Source organism: Danio rerio, chromosome 24, assembly GCF_052040795.2.
Source record: "Danio rerio strain M-AB ecotype USA chromosome 24, GRCz13ab, whole genome shotgun sequence".
Lineage (NCBI taxonomy): Eukaryota > Metazoa > Chordata > Actinopteri > Cypriniformes > Danionidae > Danio > Danio rerio.
The window spans coordinates 36,880,808-36,892,500 of NC_141044.1; the positions used below are offsets into that span (position 1 = coordinate 36,880,808).

Sequence of the window (11,693 nt, forward strand, 5' to 3'; positions counted from 1 at the left end):
TGAGTAGACATGGAAGCAAGGCCATAAGAACATCTGCATTCTGTTCTGTAACTCATGATCAGGCACACCTGCACGTGCGCCCACACTCATTTGTAATGACTTCTAAAAAATATGAGTACCCGAGAACTTCAGCTTGACTTACAGTTGACAGCTCAGTGGACAGTGAACAAGATATATTGTTGAGCATTGTTTTTTGGCTGAGTCATCGCTTTTGAAACAGGAAGGAAAGACCTTATCTGGACATGGGTAAGATCCCTGAAAGACCCTGAGACTTTATTGGTGGCGGGCACCTGAGAGATTTAAGATCCCATTAGCGGAGAAGCTGATGGAGGTGTGTAATGTGTAAATTTGGGTGGAGTATTAAGACACAGAAATGTATTTAAACTGTGTGCAAGCCTATGTTCGGCAGACACTCGAACGACCTGTCTCTGTTGTTACTGATGCTGTAACAATAAACTGCTTTGCCTAAAGACTTCAGAGATCTCGGACTTTGTCATTTTTTTGAAAAATTTGACTTGGAGACTTTAATATTTTGCAGACCAGAATCTTTTTTCCACAACACTGTCAGATCCTGTGTTCCATGTTTTCGTCATGTGATCTTATCTCATGTTTTCATTCTCCATTTGTGTTTGTTTTCATCATGTGACCCTTTTGTTCTAGTTCCCGCCATTTGTAAATGTTCATTATTTCCACCTGTGTCTCACTCCTGTATGCAATCAGTTTAATCATCTCCAGTGTATTTACACTCTTGTGTTTTGTTCAATCCTTCATCTTGTTCTCTCAATTGTGCTTCGTTGGCAACCCATGTTGTTCTTGAGGCTCCTGCGTTATCGATGGCCTTCCAAGTGGGTGTTTGTTAATAAATCTACGTATTTGATTAATCTATCGATCCTTTTACCTTCCTGAGTGAGCCAAGGCAATACAACTGAGGCCTAAGACTTTTGGACAGCACTGTAAATACAACTGGGACAAAATACATTAAATGGAGCCAACAAAAGGACATGATTTCACAAATGCATCATTTTTCCCTTTTTTTTTTTTTGTCCAGACAAACAAATCAAGACAGTGGAATTACAAGTGTAAACAACACATCCTTAAAGAGATGCACTTATCGTCTACTTTTGAAAATTAACCACTTGCTTATTTTGATTGGTTCCGAGCAGGTGTTATATCACATTGGTCCAGACTTTAGGAATGAGTATGGGAGGAGCTCCAGCTGGAAAAACTGAAACCACCAAAGACATGGGCCGCTGCCTGGGAAAGTACGTAGTTGTCTTTAATTGCTCTGACCAGATGGATTTCCGTGGACTGGGCCGCAGGTTAAATGAACTTCTCAAACTCCAAATTAATCTTAACAGAGCACCTGTTCATTAGGATAGAGGGTGAATATTTCAAGTGTTTGACGTTTTTCAGACGATGCTCAATGTTTGTAATGTTTGTCAAACAGGATTAGTCCAGTCTGGTGCTTGGGGTTGTTTTGAGTTCAACCGCATCGAGTTTGGCATTTTTCTTACTATGGTAATGGGACTAATTTTAGCCCCATTTGGGCATGATTTATTAAGGTGTTTTCGAAATACCTCGAACGAGGGCACTTATGATTTACTTAAAACACTTTAACAACTTTCCTTCCCTGCTTTATTAACGGTTGCCACAGCGGAATGAACTACCAATTACTATGGCATATGTCTTACCATCAGATACCTTTCCTGCCCACAACCCAGCACAGAGTGACTCATGAACCCCCAGTGCTGAGCTCTGTATGAAATCCATTACATTATCTCAATGTAATCAATATTTAAATGAAATTGTATTTTTTAATGGGGTGAAACTGTGGTGCAGTAGGTAGTGCTGTTGCCTCACAGGAAGAAAGTTGCTGGTTTGAGCCTCAACAGGGGGCCTGTTTCAGCAAGGAGGTTCAACCAACTCAGTTTAAACTTGAACTCTGAGTTGATTTACTGAGAGATTAAAACTTCTGAGTTTTTGGTTTCAGAGCAGCTGATCTGAGTTGGGTCAATCAACTTTGAGTAGACCAACTCTGAGTTAAGCGCGCGCACCGTGACTATAAAAAGGCATTATCAATGGAGCGCAGATATTACGAGTGACTATGGCAATATCTTAAAAAAGAGATCACTATTTCTTTCTCCAGCTGAACTTGATCTACTAATGCATAGTTATAGCATATATGACCATATATTTTGAAAAGTAACACCACTGCATCAGTGAAACAGAGACAGTTAGAATGAGCAAACATAGCTGCTTAATGCATAACCCTGCTTTCTCTAGTTTAACAAACCTGCCATTTTCAAACTGAAAACCTAGAGTTTCTCTCAATTCAGGGTTAAAGTACTCTGCGTTTTCACTTAACCTCCTTTCTGAAAAGGCCCCTGGTCAGTTGGCTTTTCTGTGTGGAGTTTGCATGTTCTCACCGCGTTTGCGTGGGTTTCCTCCGGATGCTCTGGTTTCCCCCACAGTCCAAAGAGTGAATTAGGTAGGCTAAATTGTCCGTTGTGTATGAATGAGTGTATGGGTGTTTCCCAGTGAAAAGGGACTAAGCCGAAAAGAAAATTAAATTAATGCATTTTTAAAATCACAAAATCCGGGTTATGCTGGTCGGCAGGAGCTGCCTGAGAACTTCAGAGAGATTCAGTTTCGCACAGTGGCTATGATGGTGCCTGACCGAGCCATCTTTATGAGGGTGAAACTTGCCAGCGCAGGTTTTCGGAAAAATCAAGTCCTCAGCCGCAAGTTTTACACTCTTTATAAACTGTGTGAGGAACAGCTTTCCAAACAGGTACCCACAAATCATTGTCAACACAATTTAATGAGCTGGTAAGTTGTCATTAGGCCCTTTCGTTTCAGTGTAGTTGTTAAATTTGGTTATACAGCAATGCATGTAATGCAGAATCAGTTTTATTATTATACTGATAATGCGCTATCAATAAAATCTAAAACCAAATGTGCTTTAGCATTGTAAATCCTGCTTAAAATAATATTGCATTTAATTGCTTATTTACAGTACATTTGTCAAAGTACAATTTTTATTTAAGTTTTTTGGGGAAAACACCATTTTAAATTATACAATAATTATACAAATGTTTGTTTTTCATGATTTATGAGTTTGTCATTGTCTTGATTTGAATAAGCTAAATAAAAATATAAATAAAAACGAAATGTTTTGTTTGTATGACAGCTCTTGCTGATGCTTATTCAGACTTTTTGAATACTCAACAGGTGCATTATGACTTTGGCTTGAGGAACATCTTGTCTGTTTTGAGAACGTTGGGTGCTGTTAAGAGGTCCAATCCAACAGAGCCAGAAAAGACTGTGGTCATAAGAGTCCTGCGTGACATGAACCTCTCCAAAATGGTGAACATAATCCAAATCTGATCAGTGAAGCAACAGAACATATGTGTTGTTGTCACAGGTACTCTCCGCAAATAACTCGTCCTGTCTTTATTCAGGTTGATGAAGATGAGCCTCTGTTCATGAGTCTGATCAATGACCTGTTTCCGGGGATCATGCTGGATAAAGCTGGTTACCCTGACCTGGAAGCTGCTATCACCAAACAAGCTGAAGAAGCAGGACTGATTGCACACTCACCCACCCTGGATTCTCAAACTTGTGCAACTGTATGAGACTTGGTTAGTCATTCATTATTCAATTGACAAATATATGTTAAATGCTCTGAGTACACAGAGTGGAGGCTGTTGTTCTGTTTGTTCTCTGTACATGGGTATTATGACCCTTGGCCCAAGTGGAACACAACTAATGACTGGACAGATGACCACTAGACACGTGGGTAGTATTCACATACAGTTTAAGAAGGTATCTAATAGTGTGAAGTGTTTACAACTTCAATTCAGAAATGGATCAATATTAGCCTGTTAACAGTTTATGCATATGAAAAGCTCTATTGATTTTCTTTTTTGACATTGCCCAAGGAAAGGTCAGACAGAATTGTGTGCACTGTTTTTAAAAGCTTTTATTGACTATTGAGATATCTAAAACCGGTTATTACTATTATTATACTTGTTTTAAACTCTTCCCTACATTTTCTACAGGATTTGATGAATTTTGTCTTCACTGCCCAAAATGCAGAGGCTTGAATACGTGTGCATAAAGCAGACCATTGATTTATTACAGGTAAATAGATATGTGAAGTCATTAGGTTTTATGCTGTATTGAAAACGCATTAAAGGGGTAGTTCATCCAAAAATGTAAAAAGCATACTCGCCATTTACTTACCCTCAAGTTGTTGCAAACTTTCTAAAACGCAAAAGAAGATATTTCGAAGAATGCTGGTAACCAGTAGCCATTGATATCCATAGTGGGAAAAAATAGACTATGGTAGTCAGTGGTTTTCCCAACATGCTTCAAAATATCTTGAAGGCGAAAGAAATTCAAACAGGTTTGGAACTAGTTAAGGGTGTGTAAATGATGACAGAATTCTCATTTTGGGTGGACTATTCCTTTAATATAGATGTCTATCATAGATGTTGTCCCTTACTGATTTCTTTATTTACTCTTTTAGCTAATTTTGAGTTTCCTGCATTATTTAATTAACTTCTTAAGACTTGTATTAACTGGTATTATTATTTTTTTTGCGTTGCAGGCATGTTTGTTTATATATATATATATATATATATATATATATATATATATATATATATATATATATATATATATATATATATATATATATATATATATATATATATATAAATATAAATATATATAAATATATAAATAAAGAGTGGTGTGAAAGTATTTGCCCACTTATTGATTTATTATATTTACAATGTTTGTCACACTTTAGTGCATACCTGTCAAAATTGGAATGTGAAAAATAAGGCATATGCCCACCATAATAAGGGATATCCCTTTATACAGTATAACACCCCAAAACCAGGCACCGCTCATCACCAGTCTAATACCATCCCTACAGTGGCAGCATCATGCTGTAGGGATGTATTTCAGCAGGAGAAACTGGAAGAATAGGCAGGATAGAGGGAAAGATGAATGCAGCAATGTACAGAGACATCCTGAATGTCGGTCAGGTAAATTTCATTCTGTGTTGTATTAAAAAGTCTTAAATATAACTCCTATAAACCTGCAGATAACCTGATATTACTAATTAAAAATGTAGTTTTGATATATTTGCAGTAGGAAATGTTCAAAATACCTCCATGAAACAGGATCTTTACTTGATTTTCTAACGATTTTAGTAATATATATATATATATATATATATATATATATATATATATATATATATATATATATATATATATATATATATATATATATATATATATATAAACACCATTAGTTTTGACCCATACAGTACATTATGGGCTATCACCACAAATATACTCGTGCAACCTAAGACTGGTTTTGTGGTTGCATATAGTTACGGCTGGGAATCAAAAACCAGTTCTATTTTTAAAAAAAGAAAATAGGTAGAAACAAATAATCTCCATGACTTTTCAATCCACAACAATGGACAGTTTCTTAAGTATTTTTATTTAATATGTATGTAGCATTTATTTAATATGTATGTTTAAATTAGCATTTTTAATTGTGAGATTCAAGTTCATTAACCTCTTTAGGGAATATAAATGCACACGTTTACAGAGGCGATGTATGACGCTGCCATGAAGGAGAAGCAAGACCTGCTGGGTGATGCTGAGGCATGCAAAAAGAAAATGTCCAATGCCGTGGCACTTATAGATGGACTTGGTGGAGAAAAGGTTACAAATTCCTTGCAGGATTACGTCTTATTGGCTATATAGAATACTTTTACATTTAAATAATACATAAATCATCCAAACAGAGCTGTGTATGTGCATATGTATTTGTCTTAGGTTCGCTGGAGAAAGCAGTGCTCAGTCTGAGAGGCAAATCAAAGATATGGTCGGTGATGTGTTACTTGCCACAGGATTTCTGTCTTACTCTGGACCTTTCAACTAAGAGTATCGAACTCTTCTCATGCAACAGTGGAAGAAAGAGATGGATAGCAGGCACATTCCTTGCAGTGAGGTATATTCATTTCAACATAAAAATCAGGGTAACACGTTATTTGATTGACATGTGTTCATAAGATTGTCATAAAACCTTTATAATCATGATATGACACATCATGAACATGAATGACGATTTATGCAGGCTTATAAAAATTGACTCAGTCATGACATTTTGAATGCACAGATGACATTGTTAGTTATGACAATTTGATATTAAACAAAAAATCACAACCATGATGACAAAAACTTCTGTCATAAATCTGTCATAAACATGATTGTCATGAAGCCATTATAAATGTCATGAATTTTATGGGCCATATATATATATATATATATATATATATATATATATATATATATATATATATATATATATATATATATATATATATATATATATATATATATATATATATATATATATATATAAATTTTTATTAACTTTTTTTTACCTCGATTACAGTGCTACATTTTTCATTAAAATGTCATTAAATATTAATGGAACTCTAAAGAAATGATTCAACAGAGTAATGACCCCTTTAATGAGACATTTGAATGAAAAATATAGCTTGTTCCAGTGAAGAAGTGAAAAATATTCAGGACAATTATTATGCCCAGATGTCAATCATGCTTATGACCTCTTCAACTGAATTGTCACCAAAATCAGTCATATATTCAAGCTTGTTTTTACAGCTTTTACATCGTATACAATGGTTTTCCCTGCAGAACCCGAATTTGATGAGAATTTGATGATGATAGAATGGAACCTGCAGGACCTCCCCAATGATGACCTGTCCATTCAGAACGGCATCATCATGACGAAAGCTGCTCGTTATCATTTGCTGATTGATCCACAGGGCCAAGGCAAGATCTAGATTAAGAAAAGAGTACCACAGGTATGATCATTTATTATGTGTGTGTGTGTGTGTGTATGTATATATGTAACTCATTTTAATTTATCTTAATTCGTTTTTTTTTCGTTTTTTTTTATGTTTCAGTGATTTTCTTTTGCCTTTATTTTGGCTATTTAGATTTTATAAGGAGTTATTTAGTGACTAAAATTTTATTTTAATATATCTGTTTAATAAATCTGTTTTGTTTAAATGAACCAAAATACATTGCCTGTATTCACAGAAATGGATAAAAATATTCATTTTCAAAATGAGGTGTACTCAAATATGCTGAGCACTGTTTATTTTGATATTCAGCATTTGGAAAAGTCCAATCATTAAAGTATTCCATTCTAATTTTTAAATTACAGGCCACATTAAATTGAAACCAAAATGTCCAGGAGGTGGCGCCAGATCTCTTTTTTTGTCACTGAAATGTTAATTCAGAGTCAAAACGGTTCATTTATAAATGAATTGACTCACTGTGAATGACTCGCCCAGAGATTACTTGTTGTTAACTTCATTTGTTAAGTGCTTCAATGTTAATGTGTTTTAATATTCAGCTTGGTGCCTTTATTAATCAGGGGTCGCCACAGCGGAATGAACCGCCAACTTATTCAGCATGTTTTACGCAGCGGATACCCTTCCAGCTGCAGCCCAACACTGGGAAACATCCATACTCCTCCATTCACACACATACACTATGGTCAATTTGGTTTATTCAATTCACCTATAGCACATGTCTTTGGACTGTGGGGGAAACCCACGCCAACACGGGGAGAATATGCAAACTCCACACAGAAATGCCAACTGACCCAGCCTCGGTTCGAACCAGCGACCTTTGTGCTGTGAGGCGATTGTGCTATCTACTGCTAGCTCTTATTTTGAATTCTAGGACATTCTTTCTGTTGTGTGTATTATATTGTACGCAGATAAATCAGAACTTCAAAGATGTGTATTAAGAGTGTAAAATGAGTCAGATCTTGATTTTTTTTTATTCTTATTTTGCATTAGTTATTGATCTGCTTTCAAGTCTGCGTAAACCAGAAGTTGTGATGATGTATTTCCCACTGAAATTGAATATTAAGAAGGGGGTGTGGCTTTCTTTTGTACTTCTCTCATCTTTCACTTCCAGCAAACTAACAGTTGGAGGGGCGTGGCTATGCATATTTCACAGAAGCTGTCAAACTGACATCAATGGAGGACTGCTGTTCCAGATCAAAAGCAAATGGTTAGATTTTAAATAAAGATTATTAAAACAAACCGTTGTTATAACAGAATGTATTAATTGTTCACTGTAAGACTATAGGCAAAATAAACATTACAAATTCTGATTTCATGCAGACTTTAATGCTGAAGAATAGTAACTGATAATTTACTGTACCCTTTCGGTTCACAGCCATGCAGTCCTGGTCCACTACACCTATAATAAACACACACATTTTACAAAACTAATTACACAAATCTTAAGTTGAATTATTTATTATGATTGTTAATTATCAATTATTTAATTCCATATAATAATCAAGAAATAATGGTAATACTTTGGTTTAAGGATCAATTCTCACTGTGGATATTAGGAGATTGGCTGTTTTTAAGTACTTAATAAATATAAGTTCTGCATGATCTTATTCTAGTTCCTTGTGGAACAACAACACTATTTATAGACATACTGTATATACACTTATTTAACAACATAGTTCACATTTCAATTTACATTATATAACTACACATACAATATCAGGTGTATATAGCAATGTACCTGTGCATACATTTTTAATTTATATATTTTGTATTCATTATTCATCATCCCTTTATTAACCTGGGGTCGCCACAACGGATTAAACCGCCAACTTATCCAGCATATGTTTAATGCAGCAGATGCCCTTTCTACATAAACATTACCTAAACATTCATACACACTCATTCACTATGGACAATTTAGCCTACCCAATTCACCTGTACCACATGTCTTTGGACTGTGGGGGAAACCGGAGCATGGGGAGAACATGCAAACTCCACACAGAAATACCAACTGACCCAGCCGAGGCTTGAACCAGCAACCTTCTTGCTGTCAGGGCGCATGTGCTACCCACTGCGCCATCGTGCAGCACTTATGTTTTGTATTCTGTTTCCTTATTTTTTACTCCTTTATTATCAGTGTTTTTTTTTTTTCAGTCACTGATTTTGTGATCACTTTGGATACTTCTGTTACGAATTCAAATTTCTCATGTGTAAACATACACAAGCTCTCCTGTTATTCTGATAACAACTATTAATAAGCAGCAAATTAGTTAAAAGTCATAGTTAATAATTTATTAATAGCAAGAATTGTACCTTAAAATATAGTGTGACCAAAATAATCTATTATTAATAATAAACATACAGTTGAAGACAGAATTATTCGCCCTCCTGAATCTTTTTTTAAATTTTTCTCAAATGATGTTTAACAGAGCAAGGAATTTTTCACAGTATTTTCCATAATATGTTTTCCTCTGCAGAAAGGCTTATTTGTTTTATTTCAGCTACAATAAAAGCAGTTTTAATTTTAAAAAATCCTTTTAAGGTCAAAATTGTAGCCAGCAATATTTTATTTTGATTGTTAACAGAACAAACCATCGTTATACAACGACTTGCCTAATTAACCAAGTTAAGCCTTTAAATGTCACTTTAAGCTGAATACTAGTGTCTTGAAAAATATCTAGTCAAATATTATTTACTGTCATCATGGCAAAGATAAAATAAATCAGTTATTAGAAATGAGTTATTAAAACTATTATGATTAGAAATGTGTTAAAAGAAAATCTAGCTGTTAAACAGAAATTGGGAAAAAATATACAGGAGGGCGAATAATTCTGACTTCAATTGGATAGAATTTATAATAATAAAGTACTAATAATCCAGCCGTTCTTAACTTGTTCTTACCCGTGTGTACAGTTAGCATGGCATGGCTGGCACTGTCTGCTTTTGTCTGGGTACATCCAGACTAGTCTGTTATTAGGGCCTTGCACTTTGTGCGCACATTGTGCCACGCAGTGTGTCCCATCTTTAAAGTGAGCACACTCTGTACACTGATCAGCACCCTAAAAAGGCAGAAAAAGAAAACTAAATTAACACACAGAAATGTGACTTTAAAGCTTATTAAAGGGATAGTTCACTTAAAAATGAAAATTCTGTCATTATTTACATGCTCTTGTTCCAAACCTTTCTTTTCTTCTGTTAAACAAAAAAGAAGATATTTTGAAAAATGTTGAATACCTGTAACCATTGACTGCCATAGAATTTGTTTTTCTGCTATAGATGTCAATGGTTACAGGTTTTCATTATTCTTTATATTTGTTTAATCAGAATAAATGAATTCAATTGATTGAAGGGTGAGTAGATTTTTATTTTTGCGTGGACTGTCCCTTTAAGCATCATTATATGATTAATTAGGGCTTTAAGCAGTGAATAGTGTGACATACTGGGCCATGACAACTTGCCGTCCCGTTCAGAGCCTTGCATTGTGGGTCACAAGCCAAACACACATTATCTGACATGTACTCTCGAGGGTCTCTGAGAAAACATCACATGTAGAGAACAAGTCAACATCAGCAGACAATATTGTTTGGGTTATATATTTATATTAGGACTGCAGTTTTAAGTGTTAATTCTTTAATTGAGTTCTTGCTTTGACATGACTATTGAAACTCATATCTGACTCAAGAGTCACACCAAGATAAATGTAATTAATTAATACTATTTTTTAGATATATTAGCTATTTTTATATTTGTATTTTTATTATATTATTATGCTGGTAAATAAATAAACTACTTTATCCTTGTAAAATGTGACCAGATGATGAGTAAGAATGCTGAAAAGTCAGCTTTGAAAAGACAAATTTATTTCGCCCACGTTTCAAACTACATGGTCTTCATCAGGTCAAGTGAAAAGCCGTCAAATTAAAATTGTCTTTTGATAGCTAATAAGAGCTATTGTTTTGGACTTTTTCTATTGCGTTTGGCTTGATCGAGCACCTGCCTTTAAGAATTTTAGGATGTTTTTCTTTCTGAAATGTTGCGCTCTCACCCGTCCAGCAGGTTGCAGTGACTGACACAGCGTCCCCTACGGCTGACGTGCTGACAGAACACACACATGGACGGCCCCGGACCCCAACAGCCTTCATCTCCACACATACTGTCACAGGTGCTGTTCTGCTGTACTGAAAAATAATGAGGACTCGTCAAATTATGTTAAATTTTCAGACATATTTATATTCCTATTTAGACAACATTTTAACAGTTAAGAAATCCATATTTGTTACAATAGCCCAGATTTTTTCCCCCCATCACATCCTTCACACCACAACCTTTTTATTTTATTTTTATTTATTTGTTTTTATCCTCTTGGTATTATTATTATTCATTATATATATATATATATATATATATATATATATATATATATATATATTTATTAATAAAATTTAGTTATTTATTTGTTTATATATATTAATTAATTAATTAATTAATTAATTTTCTTGTTCTTGTTTTAAAGGTTTAAAAGTAAATGTTTAAAGTTATTTCAAGCATGTATGGATTTTTCACCTCACTGTGTTTTCAATCATAACAAGTAAATACATTTTTTATTTCGACCTATTATAATTTTCGGGGAAAAAAAACTCAAAATGACCATTTTTTAAAATTTGTAAACCATGAAGACATATTATCAGACCCTTATAAAATAAAGCTAATATTAAAATTTTTTACTAAAGCACAGACCAAATAAGTCTATTAACTC

The 11,693-nt window shown here is 34.4% G+C and overlaps 2 protein-coding genes across 4 annotated transcripts in view; one reads left to right on the plus strand and one right to left on the minus strand.

Annotated features, from left to right (window-relative positions):
* The first annotated feature begins 833 nt into the window (after nt 1-833).
* On the plus strand, nt 834-6,039 carry LOC147838082 (dynein axonemal heavy chain 5-like). The gene is made up of 7 exons (XM_087308951.1): nt 834-845; nt 2,618-2,791; nt 3,232-3,366; nt 3,462-3,795; nt 4,062-4,143; nt 5,637-5,750; nt 5,865-6,039. Exons 1-4 carry the CDS (start codon nt 834-836, stop codon nt 3,633-3,635), a joined length of 495 nt encoding a protein of 164 aa, XP_087165077.1. The 3' UTR covers nt 3,636-3,795; nt 4,062-4,143; nt 5,637-5,750; nt 5,865-6,039.
* A 434-nt stretch (nt 6,040-6,473) lies between these two features.
* Nucleotides 6,474-11,693, minus strand: part of LOC571431 (epidermal growth factor receptor-like) — a 28,485-nt gene continuing 23,265 nt past the window's right edge. The window contains 5 exon segments of one of the 3 annotated variants that reach the window (NM_001442704.1): nt 6,474-6,894; nt 8,298-8,336; nt 9,839-9,996; nt 10,378-10,468; nt 10,983-11,115. In NM_001442704.1, coding sequence (NP_001429633.1) covers nt 6,837-6,894; nt 8,298-8,336; nt 9,839-9,996; nt 10,378-10,468; nt 10,983-11,115 — 479 coding nt within the window. In that variant the 3' untranslated portion in view covers nt 6,474-6,836. 3 annotated transcript variants of the gene reach the window in all.

Bases quoted from the DNA above. Each gene is read 5' to 3' on its own strand.
- LOC147838082 (XM_087308951.1), top strand. The intron at 2,792-3,231 runs GTACCCACAAAT...AATACTCAACAG, and splicing joins AGGAACAGCTTTCCAAACAG to GTGCATTATGACTTTGGCTT. The intron at 3,367-3,461 runs GTGAACATAATC...GTCTTTATTCAG, and splicing joins ACATGAACCTCTCCAAAATG to GTTGATGAAGATGAGCCTCT.